We start from the raw sequence: 22,792 nt of genomic DNA on the forward strand, positions 1-22,792 counted from the left end.
ATCAATCGTGACCAAGTAATTATGATTGGTAGCATGCTTGTGACTTTTGATGGTCCATTTTTTCAGTATATATAAGTCCACTTTAAACCTTATGATGGCCAACTGACTTGAATTCTATGTTAGTGACTTTTTTAGTACTTTAATGTGTGACTAATTAGATAAATCAACTTCCACTGAACAGCAGCAGATTTCAAACCTCTCGGCCGCTACCCTTTTAAAATTTAGGAAAAATTATTTTTCCAATAGAACTTTTAATAAAAGTGCTTAATATGTGTTTAGTGTCCGTTTGGATTAGCTGTTTTTTAGGGGTATTTTTGAAAAATTTTGCTGTAGCAGGGTTTTTAGATTATATTTTGGGATATTTTCAGAAAATATTTTGGGATATTTAAGAGTAGGAGAGTTTCTAGAATATATTTTGAGATATTTTTTAAAATTTTAAACTAATTTTTAGATTACCTTTTAGAGTACTTTTTAAAAAATTTTTATTGTATTTGAAAAACACTCCCAGTCTGGATACATTAATTCAATAAGTACTTAATGTATTGGATAATATATAATTTGAAATTTTTATATTTATTTATCTCTTTATTTAGTTGATAATATAGGATAAAATGATTAAATTAAATATTTATTTTAAATCACAAACGTACTCTAAAAGTATCAAATTTGAGCTTTTGCTAAAAGTGCTTTTAGGACCAAAAGTTCCACTCCTAATTTTATGGAATAATGTTTACCAAAATATACTTTTCTCAAAAGTACTTTTAACACCTAAAAGTATTCTTTTAACAAAAGCACCGTAGTCCCAAACGGGCCTTAGTCACCTTCACCACAACAAGCTACAATTTGACATGAATCTCTTTCAGAGCTGCTCTATGGGATTCGATTTCTTCAATTTAAGATCCATACCAATTTCACTTGTATATATATACATTGCTATCCATGCATCCTTTCCTATCTCCATTTTTTTTTTCTGTAAATTTTTTCGAGATAAGCATTTGTATAGAGATGGAGGCGGATTGACGAAGAGGTTCATATCCCTAAAGCATTTTGATTCAATTTTTGTACTTGTATATAAATTGGGCTAATAATGTGTACAACACTGGACTATCAAAGGAATGTTTATTTCGCTTGCAATTCCTGTTATTGGACATCTAAAAAGCTTAAATGTTACATGATAAAAATACATTAGAAAGAAAGAGAAAGTAGCATTCTGTAATATATTTTGTTTCAAGGCTCTATTATAGAAATGGTAAGAGCAATTGCAAAAAGTTTTAACACTTTTAGTCGCAAGATTAGAAGGAATATTATCAAAATTCAGGAGGGGTATCTATGGAGCAATTCTAAAATATCTAAAATTTCATAGGCTATTCCACAAATTTTTTTTTTTTAATAAAATTGAGAGGTGCAATTGCACCCCGTGGAATCAACGTGGCTCCACCATTCCCTATAATTATCTACTACTACAAACGTGAAATATTTTTTGAAAAAGAATTACTTTCATAAGATAAGGCGCCCCAATAACTAAATACGGTAATATGAGGGTTAGAAGTGTACTTTCACTTTTTACTTTCATTTTACTCATTCACGTTACAATTGGCTCTAGAAAATGCTAATTCCACACTTCGTACAAGTTGCAATACTAATAGTACAAGCCATTAGTGCATCCAATGTGTTGTGTTATACTTAGGATGGTTCTAGTGTAGATAGGAGTGAGCAAAATTACTCGCTAATCCGAAAACTCGTCATATCTAATCCCAAAATTAGGATACACGATTTATATTGTTTGATCTAGTTAAAAGAGAGTCCGGTACCCACTGAGATGAGAGGCGGATTAAAATCACATAATGAAAAACCCAAGGTTCACAACCCAACCCGCCCCATATATATATTATTTTTAAATTTTTATATACATACTATAAAATAATAATTTAGAGTTAAATAAGTAATTCATTGAACAAATTGCATCACAAATATGAGAAACTATAGTTTATTTACAAGATTCATTTGTAAAGGTTACGATCTTATGTTTTATAGAAAAAACTTTAATTAATGTGAAACATATATTTAAAAAAATATGCCCACTTCTTTCAAACTTTTATTAATTTTGAATTATTTTAATTTTTTTCTTTATCTTTTATTCTCTTTGCATGCTTATTTCTTGGTGGGAGACTTTTTTTGAGAAAAAAATCTTTATTAAATGTTAGATAAATGTATAAAATATAAAATTAAATTAATATAAATTATTTTTTAAAAAAGAAATTAAATAATAAGTAAGACGGGACGGACACTCGTTGACTCGATCCTATCTCGATGGATATTTTATAATCTGGTACTCGCTGATATACGGGGCAAGTAAGGATTAGAAAATAATTGACTCGTAAGGTGTACATCGGATTAACCAAATAATGGACGAAAAGAAAAAAAAAGTCTATTGTTACTGAAGAGACGATTTCTGACCAGACGAGTTGCCTCGAGTAGCTGGAGTGAATTCTTGCATGGAGAGGTAACTACACCAGGATCACTTGCTTGGATTGTTAGAGGCGGGGCTAGGTCCCCCGATTTTCCTCCGAAAATTAAGTTAGTTCGGGATAATATACTAGCGTGAGTAATTTTGATGAGTTATAGGCTTTTACCAGAGATTCCTCCTTTTTTCAGTGAGAGATTCGGATGTTTATAGGGAACAATTTGAAAGGAAGGATCATGGGGTACAGATCCCTAGAAATCTGATTAAGACAGCATATCGCCTTGACTTGACCACTCCTGACTTGACCACTTTGGGCCGTAGGTAGTGTGTCAGAATAGTAAACAAGGTGTCAGATGTCACATCCACTACTGTTCGATTGTCAGACCCTTAAAAAAGATCTCGGTTATGGGGTGAGTCGTAATACTTCTGAGGCGACATCGGATACTAGGGTCATCCCGGTCATCAATACGCGAGACAAGGCCGAGGTGACCATGACTAATGACCCACTGTTCCGGATTGGGAATACGGTCTTGATTTTTCTGAGACGGAATGACCATCCTCACTTAGCCCCCCAAGCCTCGAGAGGGTATTGAGTGCGTGTTAGCTTGCCGAGACTTTCATAAAAAAATAATCGAAAATCCCTTGTGCTATAATGATGATGCGTAGAATACGAGTAGATAGGGGTGTACGGAAGACGATGGGACGGTTGTCAGGCTGGGTGATGGAACGTGGACTGATAGAGGACAGGAAGACAGAAGGTCAGGCGACGGTTGCTCAAAGCGACGGTCTCTCATAAATGAGGGGGGTGCGTCCTTTTTAGAAGTTCGATGTACTGTCCCTTGGCTTTCCCACCCTCCTTATAAATAGGGGATCCTTTTTTCACTTTCACCTTTTTCACTCTTTAATTTTTCACCATTTGCTGTGAGAGCTTCAGCCATCAGTGAGTTCCCGAGGTGACGCTATAGCAGTGAACACCAAACCCCTTCCCAAAGACAGTAAGTTAATCATTTCTTCATAATATATCCCGTATACATAGGGAAACGGTGAGGCTGGAATTCACCGAGGCAGAAAGGCCCGACCTATTCGAGGAGGAGACGACCTTTCCAGGCCCCGGGGAGGAGACGGCCAAAGCATCCAATGAGGCCGGGACGTCATAAGAGCAGGGCCAAAATGAACTCGAGGCGCTCTATAATGACGCGTTCGGGACCGAGGTGCCAAGGGACGAGGGCGTGCTTGAACCGGCTACCTTTCCAGATCTATTAGCCATTGACTATGGCCAAGTCCCCATGTTCAGCAGCATTATGGGTGAAGGGCTGACAGCCGCACTGATTCGCAAGTATCCCTTCCGAGAAAATTACAGTATCCGCCCACTCCGGCCGGACCAATCAGTCGAACTCCTCCAGAAGGGTAGGGTGGCTATCTGCACGGTTGGAGGCCGGGCTCAGAATACCAACCATCAGGTTCTTCCGAGACTGTCTCAGATATTAAGGGGGTGAGGATCACTCAACTCATCCCAAATGCAGTCCGGGTTCTGGTCGGGTTCAAGATGCTGTATCGGTATCAAGAAATAGTCCCCAAGTCAATCTCTTCCGCCGTTGTTATACCATCAAAAATAGTGGAAGCGAGAAGGGGTAGTTCTACTTCGAAAACAGAGTCCTGAAATTAGTAGTGGATGCTCCCTTTTCAATAAAGGAGTTGAAGCACAATTTTGTGTTCGTTCCGCCCGAGAATTTTTCGAGAGGGTTCTAGTGGAGGCTCTCTACCCCGACAAAGGATACCTCTCCAGGGGATCTAGAAGATGAGAATTTTCAGAAACTGATGGGGTCGGGTTTCAGGATTAACAGTTGGCGTTTTTCGAAACAATCCTCGAAGATGGCGGGATCAACCGAGTTTTAATTAGCCCGGATCATTCTCCCTTTTTTTTTACTGAGCTTAAGAAACCCCGTACATCCTCATTTATAGTTTTATTTTTATTTCTGCTTGATTTTAAATAACCTCACATTTCTCTTGTGCAGTGATAAGAGTGTTCGACCTTATCACTTCGGGGTCAACCATGGTGGCCAAGAGGCAAACAAAATAGAAAGCCACTGTCCGAGGCATCTACCCCGCTGAAGAAGAAGATCACTGCGGCCACTGTGAGCGGCGCCGCTCCGATACTGATTTCGGGCGAGACTTCCTGGATCTCGACCATTCCAATGGGGCTGGCGACCCGAGGTGTAATAATAGCATCTCTGTCCCCAGGTCGAGGTGTAACAATACCTTCCGACGTCCCTGTCTCAGGGTCGTCCTTGTGGAACCTCCACTACGTTAGACCTCAGAAAGTCGGGGAGGATAAAAGATATTTCGGTGCACAATGGTGCCCGGAGTGGGATCTTAACGTGAACGACCGCTGCAAGGATCTCAAGATCGTCCACGAGCTCCTGGTGTATTGCGTCCTACCGAGGGACCATACTTATGCCAAAAAGTTCACTCCTCCTGAACTGATGCAAAGAGTCTCGGTAGTCTGGGCCTCTACCACGGCCTTCCTATCCGAGATGCCGCAGCGCTATACCAACCTGTTTGAGCATTATCAGCCATTTTTCGAGCTTCAAAAGAGAGTCTCCGAGCTGGAAGAAAAGTTGAAGGCCACTGAACAAGAACATGACAAGGCTGTGACCAAGCGGGAGCAAGCCGAGGCCACAAACAACTCCTTGATTGAGGACGGCTTTTGAAGAAGAAAAAATAGAAGAACCCAAGAAGAGCAGTTAGCCCAGGAGGCAATAGAGAAGACAGGCACGTCAACTTTGGAGACCTTTCATAAATCCGAAACTTTTCCTCATGATTTCGGCGAGTTAACACTGCCAGATTTTATGTTTAGATACACCTCGGCTGTCAACGATGCGGCACCTTTCCTTTCTGTGGAGCAGCTGGAGTCCCTCAAAAACAAGTCTAGCTATAACGAAGATGCCAAGGAATTTTGTGACTGCATGGTCAAACGCATTCAGGCCGGCAAAGACCTGACTGGAGTCCGGAAGAAATTTAATCAGTAGCTGTCAGAGTTCGATCCAAAAGATGATGAGCTCGGGGAAAGCGAGGTTGGGAGAGAAAACACTAGCGAGGGAGAGGCTGAGGGTGTTGGAGGCGGCGAGGCAGGGAATGCTTAGGAGCATCCTAAACCTCGGCATTTTTGTAACTTGTAATATGAATCTTCCTTCTAATGTCAATGACTTTTTTTTTGCATTTAGTTTTTCTGTTTTCTTCTTACCCTGTACTTGTCCCCTTATTTTTTGCTGAACAAGTAATGCTAAGAAAAAATAAATAACTTAAGAACGAGTAACATAAGCAATAAGCAATAGAAACATGCTTTTCATGGATGGTACAATTTAAGATTCTCAACATGTCAAGTTCGGGGCATTAAGGAGCTATTTCGATAAGCCAGTTTACAATATCCATTTTGGCTAGACTCAATGACGCAATATGGTCCCTCCCATCTGGGAGCTAATTTGCCTTGAGATTCAGTTCGACTAACCGAGTGTTTGCGTAGAACTAAAGCTCCCGGATTAAACCGAAGGTGTCTGACTCGGGCATTGTAGTAATTAGCCAAGATGTTTTTGTACAGCGCTACTTTGGTTGCTGCGGTGTCCCTCTTTTCCTCAATAAGATTGAAGTCTATTCTTCTCTCTTCTTCATCAATTTCGGCTGCAAAGGCTGCTATACGCGGGATCGGGGTGATGAATTCAGCTGGTACCATTGCCTCGGACCCATGGGTTAGAGAGAACGTAGTTTCCTGTGTGGCAAATCTCGGGGTGGTTCAGTAGGACCATAGCACGCTGGAGAGCTCGTCCACCCAAGACAATTCGGCTTGATATAATCTGGTTTTCAAACCATGGAGGAGCGTATGATTAAAATTTTCAACTTGTCCATTAGTTTGGGGATGTCCCACCGAGGTAAAATGTTGTTTGATCCCCAGATTCTCGCATCACACCTTAAAGGGGTTGTCTGCACACTGCTTCCCACTATCCGAGATGACGACTCGGGGTAATTCGAAGCGGCAAACCATATTTTTTCAGAAGAACTTCTGGACAATCAAACTGGTTATGCTCCTTAAGGGCTTGATTTTGACTCATTTTATGAAATAATTTATTGCCACCACCAGATAGGTATGATTGCCGATGGCTTTAGCGAATGAACCGATTATATCCGTCCCCCATTGCTCAAATGGCCATGGCGATATGATAGGAACCATGAGGTTGGTTGGTCGATGGTGTTCAGGGGCATGGTGCTGGTAGGAAGGACAGCTAAGAACTAGGAATTGGGCATCTCACCGTATGGTGGGCCAGAAGTACTCAAATAGCAGGGCTTTCTTGACCACCATCCGATATCCGACGTGGGCACCACAGAACCCCTCATGTATGTGTTGAAGAATTCTCTCCCCGTCTTCTGCTGGGATACATCGCAACCAAGGGTTGAGGTAAGACCTCTTATACAAGAGGTTGTCTCGTAGAGTGTACCGAGCTGCTTTGCGTTGAAACTTCCTGGCTTTGGCTCGGTCTTCGGGGAGCTCTTCCTGGCCTAAGAACCGAACCAGTGGGCTCATTCTGATGTCCCTAGGATGGATGGGATACACGATTTCTTCTAGATAGTCTGGTTTGGTTAGAATTTCAATGAGGACCGTCTTATTCAAGGCTGAGAAGGAGGTGGAAGCGAGTCGAGACAATGCGTTGGCCCGCTTGTTCTGCGATCGAAATATTCTTTGGATTTCGAAAGATTCGAAAAGTATAGTTAGTTGGTGGACCTTGGAGAGGTAACATTGCATAGCCTCCTCTCGGGTTTCGTATTTACCAAGTATCAGACACACGACGAATTGGGAATCACTGTTGACCAGAATGCGCCGGGCACCGAGCTTGCAAGCTAATTGTAGGCCGGCGATGACTGCTTCATACTCGGTTTCGTTAATAGATGCGGTGAAATCAAACCGAAGGGCGTATGAACACAGCTCTCATTGCGGGTTTTCGAGAAGCAACCTACTCCACTACCCTCACTATTAGACGAGCCGTCTACATGTAGGATCCATCGCTGGGGCTTGGTAGAGTCCGAGGTGAACTTCTTGTCTTCATTAAAAGTGAGTTCGGTTAGGAAGTCAGCAAGAGCCTGAGTTTTAATGGCTGTCTGAGACTCATAGGACAGATAGTATTCCCCCAGTTCAATGGCCCACTTAGTAAGAAGTCCGAAAGCCTCAGTGCGCGATAAAATCTGCCTGAGAGGCTGATCTGTCCTTAAGCAGATGTGGTGAGTTAGAAAATACAGTTTCAACCTGCGAGTTGCATGGATTAAGGCAAGCATGAGCTTTTTTGCTTGGGTGTATCTGGTCTCGAGCCCTCGAAAGACTTGACTAACGTAATAAACAGGCATCTGAACACCGTCCTCTCATATTAATACGACACTCACCGCTTTATCAGTGGCGGACAGGTATAAAAATAACTTGTCTCCAAGCCGAGATGAAGTGAGAGTAGGGAGGTGGTGCAGATTTTCTTTCATTTGCTCAAAGGTCTATTGGCACTCTTCTGTCCAGGAGAATCGGTCAGCCTTCTTCAACACTTTGAAAAAGGTCAGTGCTTTAGAAGCAGACTGTGACAAGAACAGATTCAAAGCCGCCAGCTGTCCTGTTAGCCGTTGTACGTCACGGGTACACCGAGGTGAAGACATTTCTTGAATTACCTTCACCTTATCAGGATTTGCTCCTATACCCCGGCGCGACACAAGATACCCTAAGAATTTTTTCGATGTAACTCCGAATACGTTTTTCTTGGGGTTCAACATCATCCGAGTGCAACGAAGGACTCCGAGAACCTCTTTCACATCGGATAAGAAGGCTAAGATCTTCTTATTTTTCAAGAGGATATCATCCACATATGCCTCGACATTCTTGCCTATTTGAGTTTTGAAGACCTGATCGACAAATCGCTGATACGTTACACCGACATTCTTTAATCCGAAAGGCATTGTGGTGTAGCAATATACACCCTCATTTGTGAAGAAAGCCGTCTTCTCCTGGTCCTCTTCGCTCATCCCGATCTGGTGATATCCTTTAAAGGCATCAAAGAAGCAGAAGATTTCATATCCCATCGCTGAATCCACTAAGACATCGACTCTCGATAATGGGTAACAATATTTGGGACATGCCTTGTTCAGGTCAGTGAAATCTACACACATCCTTTAGGCCCCCGTGTCCTTTTTGACCATGATAGGATTGGATAACCAGGTTGGGTATTACATCTCCCTGATCATTTTTGTCGACAAGAGTTTATTCACCTCTTTGTCAACGGCTTTGCTATGTTCTGGGCCGAAGTACGTTCGCTTTTGCTTAACTGGACATGCCTGAGGGTCAACATTCATCTCATGCAACATAAGATGGTGCGGTACTCCCTTAACCTCCTCGGTAGTCAAGGCGAAGACATCCATGTACTCTCTCAGGAGGTCGACCATCTGGCTTTTGAGAGGTTCGGGTAGGTGGAGGCCGACGAGGATAGTTTGATCAGGTTTGGCGGGGTTTAAAGAGATATGTTCCACCTCATCTCCGGTCTCCAGCCTCTTCGGCTTCCTGGTCTGCTGAGGATAGATACAATCGATTGAAAGGATGTTCAACCTCCTCCCCTTGGCTCTCAGCTCAGATGAAGTGAAAGTGGCCTACAAGGTGGTGAGATAGCATTTTCGCGCTGGACAGACATCACTGCTAAGTTCGGCAATGCCTGCCAGGGTTGAAAATTTGAAACTCAAATGCTACGTGGAATAGACCACATATAAAGTACTGAGCGTAGGGCGGCCCACGAGCAGGTTGTAAGGAGAGTCAACCTTAACCACGACAAAGTTGACGAGGATGGTCCGACAACGGGGTGACGCCCCACAGTGACCATCAGTGTAACCATCTCTTCTGGATGTACAACGTGTCCCCCGAACCCAACAAGAGAGATTCTAATGGGGGTCAGCTATTCTTTGGTCAACTTTAAACTCTCGAAAGTTCGGTAGTACATAATATCAACCGAACTCCTTAGGTCAACGTATACCTTCTTGACAATATAGTTGTTTGTGAGCACCTCAATCACCAGGGTCTCATGATTGTTGGAAGCAGCAGGGACAGTCACTGGGACCGTACATGATGACTTCGGATAGGCGAGAGTTCGGCTCGACTTGATTTGGATTAGCCTGTCTGTAGGTCCTCTTTCTGAAGTTTTGACTATCTCCTCCCGTCGGACCTCCAGTTATAGTATTAATTACCCCCGGTAATGTTTGGCCAGTAACTTGACCCATGGCCAGGGGACCCGTCTCGAGGAGGCCTTCTTACCTCCCTAGAATCCTTAGGAGGTCGACAACTACTTCTCTGTTCCCGCCGATCATCTCACCATTGGTCACTCCGACTATCGCGATGGGAGTCAATGCTGTTATAACTACCATCTCGACGGATGAATTGTTTCAGGTGCCCCTGTTTGATGAGGTGCTCTATTTCCTTTTTGAGGTTATTGCAGTTTTCAGTCTCGTGTTCAACATCTCAGTGGTACAAGCAGTAAAGGCTAGAGTTCCTCTTTTCCCTCTTCCTGTACACTTTTTGAGGAGCACGTCTGAGATTGTTCTGCTCCATCACGGAGAGTACACGAGTTCGCCTAGCATTCAAGGGGGTTAGGATAGATGACTTTCTCATGGCTATCCTGTCGAAAACATTTCGACGATTTCGGTTAGGACTCTGGAGACTGTCATTGGTGCCAGTTTCATTTCGTCTTGATTCTTTCTTCCTTCGGGAATCGAGTCCTGAGCGAGCCACTTGGGCTTCCCTTTAATGCGGTTCAGGTCTTCGGTCTGTATGCCTTTTTCGACATTCTGCTAGAACTCTCGAAGTGTGGGGGGTTATTTCTTATGTACTCTGATGTTGAACACCCCGGCGATAAGTCCATTGGTGAAGGCAGCTATGGTTACCTGCTCATTAGGGTTAGGTATCTGCATGCTTTCATTTTGAAACCTTTGCACATAAGAGCAAAGGAACTCTCCCGGATTCTGCTGTATATTTAGCAAGTAAGCCGAGGTCTTTGTCATCGGCTTGGAAGATACGAATCGGTGGATAAACTTGTCCACCAATTCTCCGAGGGAGGATATACTCCTAGGTTCTAGACTCTAGAACCATTTTTGAGCAGTCCCTTGTAAGAATACCGGAAAGGTTCGGAAAATAACCGAAACTGAGATGAAAGCATGAAGGTGATCCTCCGGGTCACCTCGGCCATCATAAGACGATATGGTTAGGAGTTTGAAATTTGGGAGGAGCCTTTCCTCATTGATGTCATCCGTGAAAGGCAGAACCCTCATATAGTCCATCTCTAGCCTTTCGGGGTGCCGAGGTTCTTCCTCGGCTCATTTTGCCCAGTAGATCTCGTGAGAACGCCTTGGAGATGGATGCGATCCTAGAGGTAGCCTTAGATGAGACTCGTTTCGGAGTGCTCTTGATAGAATGTCTTCCATCAGATTCTTCATCGGATGGAATCTTGGGAAATTCATCTGATTTTCTCTTAGAGAATTCGACTTTTTGCTTTTCTTACCTCTTAAAGTACCTCCCTAACTCTTCGAAAATGTTAAGGTTCTCAGCCACAAACTCAGCCATTCGGGTCATGGCCTCTTCATTTGCGAGTTGAGTCTCTTGGGATCCTTGTCCTTCGGGGACATTCCCTTGTTGAGCTGCACCACTTGGTTCAGCTCCAATAGTAAGAACCTTCCTGCTCCTAGAACGCGTAGGCTTCATTCTTTGATGTCTTCATTTCCCACAGACGATGCCAATTGAAGAGGCAATTTCTGACCAGATGAGTTGCCTCGGGTAGCTGGAATGAATTCTTGCCTGAAGAGGTAACTATACCAAGATCACCTGCTTGGATTGTTAGAGGCGGGACTAGGTCCCCCGATTTTCCTCCAAAAATTAAGTTAGTTCGGAATAATGTACTAGCGTGAGTAATGTTGATGAGTTATAAGCTTTTACCAGAGATTCCTCCTTTTTCCAGTGGGAGATTATGATATTTATAGGGGACAATTTGGAGGGAAGGACCATGGGGTCCAGGTCCCTAGAAATCTGATTAAGACCACATATCACCTTGACTTGACCACTCTGGGCCGTTGGCAGTGTATTAGAATAGTGGACAAGGTGTCAGATGTCGCATCCATTATTGTTCGGTTGTTAGACCCTTAAATAGGAACTCGGTTACGGGGTGAGTCGTAATACTTTCGAGGCGACATCGGATACTAGAATCACCTCAGCCATCAATACACGAGGCAAGGCCGAGGTGACCATGACGGATGATCCACTGTTCCACACTGGGAATACAACCTCGATTTCCCGAGACGGAATGACCATCCTCAGTTACTGTAAGGGGAGAAAAGAACTCTTTCGCTAATGGGTCCTATTTCATTGATTATCGTGCAGGAATGGACTGAAAAAGCTTCATCTTTTCTTTGATCAGTAAAGGAGCTTGACATTTACAGGTACTTGTCCATTTCCGTCTTCGTCCCGTCTTCGTAATATTCAATTCCGTCTTCGTCCCGAATATTCATTTCTCATTGACTGCTGAAGCAAGTAACATGATGTGGGTCTGTATAGGAAAAGTAAAACCTTCTAAATTTTTAATGGCATCGAGTTGGACTGATCTTGGCTAAAAAAAATGTATCTTTTTTTTTCTTTACACTACACAACACGACAGGTATAGGGAAAGGGATACAAGTTCAAGTGAACTATTCAAATTGATGGAAATTGAATCACTATCGGACTAGTGACCTAAGCACTTGTTGAATTTAAAAGAAATCATGTATTAAGTGATAATGATGGGAGTCAAGGTTCGAATCCTTGAAATTCCCCTGACAAATAAATTTAAGGCCTTTATGGTGGCTAATGGCGGCCATTGGTTACACCAAATATACCTACACTAATTTTTTTTTGCTAATTGCTCCATGTCAGATTATCAATTTGTGTAAATAGGATTGGCTATAGGCTTGTAGCTGAAGTTTAAGGGACTTTTAGTTAAGTGAGTTTGTTATAGCAAACTCATGTAAGGGAACTTAGGCATGGATAAAGTATTTCCGAAGCCAATCTAGAAATAAAGTAGACAATGGAATTTGAAACCCAGAGTGGAAAACTGATTTTTTTTTTTTTGGTGTTTTAACTCGAGCTCGATGGCCATACACAGTGCTCGAGCTTGACTCGACGCATTGTATTTCAAGCTCGAGCTCGGCTCGTTGGAGATCGAGCAGTACTCGAGCTTGATTACTGAAATCACTCATTTAACCTTCACAAATTTTATAACGAAGCTGGTTATGGTCATAATTATTTCAAACAAGCAACCCAAAAAAGTCATTTGATTATTCCTAAAATAATAATTAAATATTTGCGTGAGTACTCTTTAGAGCTCGTTGAGCTCATGAGCACATATTATTCTTGCTCGAGCTCGGTCCTCGAGCTTGGTACTATTCGACCTCGAGTCGAGTAGCTGACCGAGCTACTCGCGAGCTCGAGTCAAGCTGTTCGAATGAGTTGCAACCCTAGTTTAACTTGTAAAAAATATTTCTCAAGAATAACATAGTGCAAATTATTGATCCCATGTGAGAAGACTAAAAGAATGGTGAAAAATGGTGAAGTGCATTGAAACTTCTAACAAACTCCTTTGAGAATCTGAACTTTCAGTTCAAAACCCCAAAATCCTAATCTCCTATTTGGCATATGTTTGCTTAAGAACTCACTCCCCATTTTCATTGTCCAGTTTAGTCCTCTAGAGCCTCTATGTTGATGACTATCATGACTATCAGAATTGTGTACTAGTTTTCTTTCTTAACTATGACTTTTCTTTTTTCACACTTCACAGTAATTTAAGCTACATTTATATTTGAGTTTTATGTTTGGTTAAAATTTTCAACACTAGTGATTAATGCTGCAAATACTTAGACAATTGAAGATTTGGTGTTGTTAACAAATCCCAGTCCAGGAGCAAAAGTAAAAAAATCAGGGCAACATGATCAACTTCACCAAAGAAGAACTGAATGCCTATACTGGCAATTTTGAAGTCTACTTAGGAGAGGGGAAAAACGGACAAGTCTACAGAGGACATGTCCCTACCAATAATAATCATGAGTTGAACGAAATATCAATTGCAGTAAAGCTCTCAAAGAATCATGATTTAGACAGAATCACCCAATTTGAGGTATCCACGTAATTTACTCACACATGCAAACTACTAATACATAAAGTCTAAATTCTTTACCCTACAACTTGTCAGAATGAAATCGAATGGATGCCTCAGTTGAACCATCCAAATATTGTTCAAATGGTGGGGTTATGCAGATCCCCAGAAGGAATCTATATCGTCTACGAATGGATTTTATGTATAGAGTCCATTTATTTGCTGTTTTGGAACTTGTAATTTCATTTTCTTGCTTTTAACTCTTTGATGCAGCTACTAGTATTTTCTTCCTTCTTCCTTCAATAGTTACTCTCAAGGGAATTCTTTTAAGGGACTTGGACTTATCATGATTGTGACGAGATGCACATTTAGTATAAAAATTATTCACAAAAATACATATATTGTGTCTTACATAATCATTCGTTATTTGTTTTGCAAAAAATATATTTTAAACTCATTTTAGAATACATTGATATCCATTAATTAAATATTTCTATAGGTCTCAAATATCACCATGTAAAGAATTGTTATTCTAATTTTTTCCCTTAGTTTTAACTATAGGATGTTAATTTGATATTTAAATAATTACTCTGAATCTCAAACCACATCAATTATCAGGTAAGCATACTTTTGTATGTGCCATGCAGTTATAATCAAAATTGTAAGAGGAGCTCATAAATATATTTTAAAATATTTAAGGGTCATGACATAATATTTAAAAAGTTTTAGTTTTCATAGTCAATTCTTTTATATTTCTTACTTTTGTTCTAATTCGTACGTATTCTACTTTTGTTGCCGAAGTCCAAAAATTCAACTAATTCAAATATCGATATCGTACTATGTCAAACACAAAAGGACATTAATATAAAATTTAAATTTGTTTGTGTATAACCAATATCTCTTTAATTTTCATGGCTTTAACTATGATTGAAATATCTTTATCAACAAGTAATCTAGTTATGGAGTATAATATATTTTGATTTTTAAGTTTCTTACATATTTATCTCTAATTTAGAAATTTTTTTCCTTTTTGTTGTTATATTAAACATTATTTTATATATCTTAAAGCGTAGAAGTATTATGAATTGTGAAATTCAATTGATGGATCCAGTTATTTTGCAATTCTTGGTCATTTGTGTCCTTTCTTATGTTTTCTTAATTTAAAAATTTTCTTTGAGGCCGCTTTAACTTGTTTTATCTCATCCAACATGATTATATTTGAGCTTTTTTCCCTTTTTACCTTTTCATCCTAGTTATCACGTTATTTGTACATTTATTTTACTGAACTTTTTATGCATCAAATAGCTTGGTTTAGGATTGGACTTGGATGGCATTTGATCAGTTTTCCGCCCTATTTAAGTCTTTTGACATATGTAATATATGTTTTTTCGGTATTTAGAGGCTATTTATATTCCCTCGATGCCATCTTCAAATATTCGACGTGAATATTCTAACATTTTCTAGTTTCTTTCTTAAAGGTGAAAGAGAAGAAAATAAACTTCATCTATTTCTTTTCTTCTTTGAAAATATTCACTCCTTTAATTTGTTCTTCCAAATTTTTGCCTACCATCATCTCCATCTGTTGTGATAATCACGACTATTGTCATTTTTTATGCTTTATTTTGGTTTTAATGTTAGATAAATCTCCTACTAATTCTTATTTTGTTCACGTTTATTTAGTTTATAAATTTGATTAGGGATCAACAAAAATTTAGAAAAAATAATATCCAATGTCTGATTGTCTTTATGTATAGTTTTAGACATTGTTTTGAGAACTGGACAAGACCAATCGATTCGACCGATCGAATCGTGAGCTGTTCATAACTCTGGTTTGATTCATACTTTGGGTTAATTGGATTTAAAAAGTGGTACGAATCATTCGAACCGTGCGAACCGGCAGTTTTTTTTGTCTATTAAATTGAAAAATAAAATTTAAAAAAGAATGGGTTTTCCTTAACCCTAAAGACTAATTATTAAATGTCACAACCACATACTTTCTTCTCATTTTTTGCCTCTTATTAAGTTTGCATCTCTATTTTCTATTTTCCTGACTTCCTTCTAACTCCTAACTTCTTTTTTTTTTTAAGTTGCAATCTCTAAATCTCAAAAACGGGAATTAAAATTTAAACTCACAATGTCTAATTACCATAGACGTGAATTTTGTATAATTTCTTAATATTACGGTATTTTTTGGGTGGATTTAAAATTATTTTTTTTGGTAGATACAATTGAGATTGAGATGAAATTTATTTGTTTCAACTTATAATAAAAAAAATATTTGTAAAAATCCAAGTTCTTTGAAATATTAAATTTTTCATCATTTAAAGTCTTAAATTAATCCATTACATGTCTTATTTTGTACATATATATTTATATAAATTATTTTTTAAAAAATTCATTGAACCAGGGTTGAATCGGTCCAATCGATTGAAACTTTAATCTGAACATCTTACCGGTTCAATTAACGGTCTGAGTTTCAAAACATTGGTTTCAAATAGCTTTATATGCTGGACTTTTGGTATTCTCAGAGTGATTTTCTCTAATTTCATTTACAATTGATTCAATTTTGTAGGATGTACTATTCATCATCATTGAGCTTTAACTTCTTCTTCCTATGCTAACTTCGTTGCTGTCGAAATGCTTGTGATTATATTATAATTTTATTGCTATTTGTATTGAAGTTTCTAATAACTGTTTTCTTGTAAATAACATGTTAATCACAGTTTTAATTGTCTTTCACTGTTTTCATTGAATAAGAATTTGCATGTATTCTTTCCAATGTTGACTAAGTCCAACTTTACATTTTTACCAATTTTATCTATCCGGATGAATGATCGTCTTAACTCTTGAAATACAATAAAAACTTTATACACTAATACTCGATGAATTAATTATTTCTACTAAATAATAATTTTTCTCGATCTCAACTTGGGATAATGAGCTAAATTAATAATTTTAATAAAAACAATAAGGTAATAATTTTTTTGAAAACCTTACATAAACTTTGATCCCATTCGTAGCATAAATTAATAATTCACTAATATTACATATCATATCTTTTTAAAATATGAGTCAGTTTGTTATTGTTTGTACACATAATATTGTGAATCTGATTCATTGTATCAATTTAATAAAATGAAAATGGACATTTATCATTTATTGTTTGTGTTTATATTATTGCTAATCTCATTCAATAATCTTTCTAAAATGTGAGTCAGTCTGTTATTGTTTGTGCACATAATATTGTTAATTTGATTCATGGTATCGATTTAATAAAATGAAGTAGACATTTATCATTTGTTGTTTGTGCATGTAATATTGTTATTCTCATTCATTTAATAAAATGAAAGTGGATATTTATCATTTATTAGTATAATTTATGCTGTTACAGTTTGTGTACGTAATATTGTTAATTTGATTCCTTGCAAGCCCTCTTATACGCATACGCACGGAAGAACGCACAAAAACAAACCAACACGCACACAAGAATGTAACTTAGTTTACCTGTAACGAAGGGATTGATTCATTGCGAATTTCTTTTTTCCTCTCAGGGTTAGGGTTTCCTTTTAGTTCTTTACTTCTTTTGATTATCCCTTTGTTATGAGAAACTAATGTTCTTCTGCGAGTATTACTGGGTTCGAATTGAAAGAAATACTGATGGCATGATTTATTACTGAACAGAAGCCCTTTCTTTCCAAAATTTGACGGAAATTGTCATGCTTGGGATTCTTATCGGACCCTTGAAACTTCTTAATGTTGTTATTAATCCATAGTGCGAAATTTTGGGTTTTCTGACGCTTCTTATAATACTCTCTTTTTTTTGGTGGTTTTTTTTTGGGGGGGGGGGGGGGGGGGGGTGGCTATAGGTACCAAGTGAAGCATGGCATCTCGTATAGGTGGCGGTGAAGGAGAAGTTTTCGAAGTCACGCAGCAGGACCTGGAATTGTTTACGGATAATTTTAGTCAGAACAATCACATTGCCAAGGCCCAGTACTGCGAACTGTATCATGGAAGGATTCCTCAAGGTTGGAAAGGGTTTGAAGCCCGTGATGTTACGGTTAAGGTGTGGGTAAAAGCTGCTGAAATGAGTCATAAGTATCGGGTGGAAGCTTTGTATCAAGATCTTCTTGAGAATTTTAATGTATGTTCCTCTGTTTTCTATTCTTCAGCAATTTCCTTTCAATATCGGCTGTTTGACAATGTGTCAACTTCTGGGCAATTTCATAAGTTACTGTGCTTTTTGCAGTACGAGATTCCTTTTCTGAAGCATCATAATTCAACCACTTCCGACTTGCCAGTGTTGATGGCATTTTGTCGGGTTGATGAAAAGGAGATGCTGGGCGTTGTTTATGATCTGAAGTCCATGAATACACTTCGCAACTTTGTTGATAAAGGTATACATTTGCCTTTATTTGGACCCTATCTTAGTATTTGTGTTGATATTTTAAAAATGTGATACCTTGGGAAGTGGTCATACGGGGAAAATCTAACCATCGATTCTTTTTGAAGCTACGTGAGCTGAGCATCAAAAGTTATAACTGGGGACTTTTAGTGCTCAAAAGTTGAAGATAGGATATTGAAAAAAAAATCATTTTAATGCCGTTAAATAGCATACCTGAACTACCTAAAAATTGCATAATTTTGAACTAGGCTCATGTAGCTTATTGCATTTGACATAGGAGCAATAGAACAGGGATTGAGCTTTTGTACTCTCTGCATTTTTTTGGCCACAACTTGTGCATTTTGACTCATGTCACAATCTCTTTGCATACGCTTCTAGGAGAGTTTAAATGGCTCGACAGAATCAAAGTAGCTGTTCGACTTGCTCGTCTTCTTGAACTTTTGCATGGTTATCAGCCTAGATATTTGGTCCGTGATCTTTCAGCAGCCCACATCATGCTTGACCAGGTTAGTAAATTCTTGAGACACGAACTACTTCGACCATAAGTTCCCTGAGTAGTATGGCTATTTGGTTGCTATTTTGATTTTTACGTCTCTTTCGGCAACTAGGATATGAACCCTGTCTTGTTCAACTTTTTCATGCTGACTGGTGGAGTTATTGGTGAGAAGAAGGATGACACGCCGTTTCAACAGAATCGTACTCTTTTTGGATCGTATGGCTACATTGATTTTGCTTATGTTATGACAGGTATGCTCATTTGGGTCTTAAAAGTACTCGATGACTTTGAATTTTACTGTAGATTATGGAAGGACAGATGATGATTTTAAACACAGGATTAACTAATTCTTTACTGCTAATGTAGTTGTCTAGGTTTGAAAAGAATTGGTACCAGTTATTGATCAGCCTTTGTAAATAATCACTTGAAAGCATAGAAATGGAGGTTGCAACTAAGTGAAGCTCTGTCTATATATGTCCTTAGGAGCTTATTATTATTTTCCTTTGCATTTTTTTAACATTTTTTTTTTCAAAAATTAACAACATTATGGACAAGATTGCCTTGTCATATTGTGATTTGAATGTTTCATTCTGTTTTTGCTTTGTGGTTAAACTGTACCCTTGGAGAGTTTGTAGTATCACGACATTTCCTTCAATGAGCTTTTAGAGGAAAGAGTGCTTTCTTCTTCTTGAGAGACTATTGCTTAAAAGTTTGTGAGATTAAAACTTCATGTTATCCTTCTCTGCATTGGACTTTAGATATGTAGGAACTTAATATTAGTCTTATGATTCTAGACATGTATGCATTGAAAAAGTTCAGGCTGTTCGATATCAAATTAGAAGTTGTCTTCCCTCCATGCAAAAGCTGGTTTTCATGCAAATCTGGAAAAGGCTAGGTGTTTTGAGGATCTGTTGAATTAGTGAATTATATCTCCCTCACATTTCCCCCCATATCATGTTCATTTCTCTCAACATTATGTGCATGGGAAGTTTCAGTGTGTTTTTTTTTTTGGTCAAATTAGAAATTGTTAGTTCTCTGTCATAAAGCTAGTTTAAATGTGAAATCGCCAGAGGGCAAATGGTCGTAAGAATTTCTTGCAATAATTTTGTGTAAACTATCTCCCCTTGTCATGTCTTGAATAATTCATAACAAATGGTGACCGCAGTGATGGCTGCTTTATGGGTTTATAATAATCTATTGCAGTGATAATTCAACTGTTCTGTTTTTTAGTCTATCATTCGTGGTATATGTTTACTTGCCGAAAAGCAATTTTGTTTTTGACATTTACTTGTTAAACATGAACATGAGCCCATTCTTCAATACAGCACAGGATGTGGTTTTTGGATCCTATTTTGGTCTATCATTATTGTTCCAACAGGATTTAGTAGATCACAGTGTTATCTCTCTATATCATGATGTAAACCTGGAAATGGAGGAAGGAAAATGAGATCCATATGTTTGATAGTTGATAGTGTATTGCTTCAAAATGAATAAGATGAGTTGAGTGTCACTTAATCTGCATGACTTTGTTATGTGCAACTTGTCCTAGGCTGTAAAAGGAGTCAAAATGCTCCTGTTGAATTAATTATGTTGCTGAGTTTGTTATCTGCTGGGCTGCAGATCGGCAAATGCCTTTTTGATCTCATTGTTGTTTTTTTCCCTCTAAATGCATACTTAATGTTTGACAATCCTTTGGATTCTGTATTTGCTTTTTAATGTCTGAAATACCTGATTGTGGTTTTCCTCGTGAACTGGGGTAAGAAATGCGATTGATTTCATTTGAGATTATCATTTGCTGTCACAACATTTGATTACCTTGCACTTACAGGCTCAAGCATTTTTTGGGCAAAATTAATAATGATCTGTTGATGACAGTCGAAAGGAAAATTTCTCAAGTGGTGGATAGTTATTAAAAGTCTTAAAAGTTTCTGATGACAGATCTTTGGGTGAATTTTGGTTGATGCAAGATTAAGAGCAATTATCGACTGAATGATCACGGATTTACTGATTAAGTTGTTTAGTGATCACTTACTGACGAAAAATAGTTTGATGGCCAAAACATGATCTGACCAATAGTTTAGTGGCCGCTGAGAGGTTTTTTGCCCAACAGGAAAATACTGCAGATGAAATTTGACCTGGTATTAATGTTTAGTAGTCCCTTGCTATTTAAAGGATTATTTCGTTGTTATCTCCTGCAGGTGTTTGGTGTGAAGCAACAGATATCTTTGCTCTGGGAGTCATTCTTTTGGAGCTCCTGTTCAAACTGACTGTTGATCATCACATAGATGAAAAGACAGGGGCATGCATATACCTTCACCTTAATGCTGTTAGTCTCTACCCATTGAAGAAATCAAGATTTTCCTTGAAGGAAAGAAAATGCTCCTTTGCTGACAAAAGTTTCGAGGAAGAACCTGAATTCAATCTTCGTGATGGGCAGAAAATCTCAAAGTTGGCTAGGCTTTGTGTGGATAGAGATTTGAGAATCCGCCCGTCCACCAAAACACTTGTGAGGGAGCTTCAAAAAGTGAAGTTCAACAAAAAGTGACAGACAAATGTTAACCCAAACTCCTTCCTCAAGTTTTATTCTCTCTGCTCACTTCTTCTATTATAGAAGCTTTGAGTTCGAACTTTGTAAAATTTACTTGACTCGGCTCGTTTACACCGTTAAGTTGGAAATCACATAACTGAACAAGAATTTGAAAGCTTATTTGACAACTGTCAATGGATATCTAAACTTCTTTGAGTTTGGGCCCGATCCCATCTCGCCAAGAAGGTGCTTGGAATTCCAGAATTCACCTGGTGGCTGCATCTCTTGCAATATTTCGTGCAACAGAGAGTTTTTTTTTTTTTTTGATGATTGCGTTTAGAAAACCCCAACTTGAGGCTAAATAAAGCCCGGCTGGCAAGCCCAATAGATGCCCTACTAAATCCATCAGTTTTCGAGTTACAATTCCCCGCATGCAATTGAACTCCTGCGCTAAAACACAGTGGAAAAACGGTCAATTTCGTCTTAAAATTTTTCACTTGTGTCGATTTAGTCTCTAATTTTATTATTATTTTTTTAATTTTTGACAAATTTGATACGTGAACTTAATTTTTAAGTCCAATTAAATCCCTCTACGGTAGTAGTAGTAGTAGCACCACCGATGCTACACCTAAAACCAATCGGACTTCTAATGTAATAACATTTTGAGAACTTCAGGCGTGCATTGTGATAAAATCAAGTAAATTAGAAAAAAATTTAGTAGTTTTTAAAATTTAAAAGCATTTTAAAAAAATTTTATTTTAACTTTTTTTTCCTCCCCCCCCCCCCCGCCTGTCTCTCACCCCACCCTGTCATCATCACTATTCCCTCCCTACCACCACCACTGCCACAGCCACCGCCCCCATCTCTCCTATTTCCTCTTTATCGACTACTCTTAATCACTAACCAACTCTCAATAGAGGAGTTGGCCACCATTAAGTCTTTATGGCTTGGTAGAGTGGGAGGTAAGAATTCAAAACTTGCCTCCCACTAATTATCACAGGTGTGACTCTCCAAATCCAGACGGGTGTGTTGTGCATCCGTTTGATCCAATGGTGATTCAGTTTCCGTCAGTCCTCTCATAGGTTCAATTGGATCCCTCTCTAGAATAGGATAAAGTAAGAGTAGGAGTAGGAGTAGATCTAGGATAGACAAATACGAGTGTAAAAAAAAAAGACTACTCTTCATCACTACCCCGTCACTGTCAATCCACTGTTCCCCTTTCCTTGACCTCCCTCATTTGTCAGATCTGCGAACAAACCTCACTTTTCAGGTGTTCTCGTGCCAAGATACTCAAGAAGCATCAAACCTCATTTACCTGAAATAATGGCCCATTTCTCGCAAATACAATTCATATGTTATATAAGAATTGACGAACATTTTTACTAGCAGCAATCCTCCGATTTGCATGGACACCACCAGCATAAGAATTTACCCTTACCTGAAAAAAAATATATACATGCAACAATATGACTTAAATGATAGTCATAAACTAACAGACGGCCGATCTTCTTGATTTTGGGAATTCCACATTTACATCTATCGCTTAAGAATACGTGATCTTAAGTGGTAACCATCACTGTCATAATGGCCGATCGGATCGAATTTAAGCTTGAAGTTTTGGTTGTGGGGTTTTCCTTTTGCAAGTGTAACTCCGCGGCAGCTCTTATGTTGGACAAAAATTTTCACTTAGACTATGCGGCCAACGGGTTTAACTATCTACTGATAA

The 22,792-nt window shown here is 38.8% G+C and overlaps 1 protein-coding gene across 1 annotated transcript; it reads left to right on the top strand.

The window, feature by feature from the left end:
- The first annotated feature begins 17,054 nt into the window (after positions 1-17,054).
- LOC113695417 (putative serine/threonine-protein kinase-like protein CCR3) lies at positions 17,055-21,246 on the top strand. The gene is made up of 6 exons (XM_027214512.2): positions 17,055-17,193; positions 17,508-17,782; positions 17,888-18,035; positions 18,422-18,549; positions 18,652-18,790; positions 20,738-21,246. The coding sequence occupies exons 2-6, from the start codon at positions 17,522-17,524 to the stop codon at positions 21,082-21,084; spliced, it is 1,023 nt and encodes a 340-aa protein (XP_027070313.1). The 5' UTR covers positions 17,055-17,193; positions 17,508-17,521; the 3' UTR covers positions 21,085-21,246.
- Positions 21,247-22,792: the final 1,546 nt, after the last annotated feature.

Source organism: Coffea arabica, chromosome 6c, assembly GCF_036785885.1.
Source record: "Coffea arabica cultivar ET-39 chromosome 6c, Coffea Arabica ET-39 HiFi, whole genome shotgun sequence".
NCBI lineage: Eukaryota > Viridiplantae > Streptophyta > Magnoliopsida > Gentianales > Rubiaceae > Coffea > Coffea arabica.

What these genes read in the sequence shown, in the direction of transcription:
- LOC113695417 (XM_027214512.2), top strand. Translation starts at nt 17,522, where the DNA reads ATGGCATCTCGTATAGGTGGCGGTGAAGGAGAAGTTTTCGAAGTCACG. An exon ending in CCCACATCATGCTTGACCAG is followed by an intron (nt 18,550 to 18,651) that starts GTTAGTAAATTC and finishes TTCGGCAACTAG; the next exon opens with GATATGAACCCTGTCTTGTT. An exon ending in TTTTGCTTATGTTATGACAG is followed by an intron (nt 18,791 to 20,737) that starts GTATGCTCATTT and finishes TATCTCCTGCAG; the next exon opens with GTGTTTGGTGTGAAGCAACA.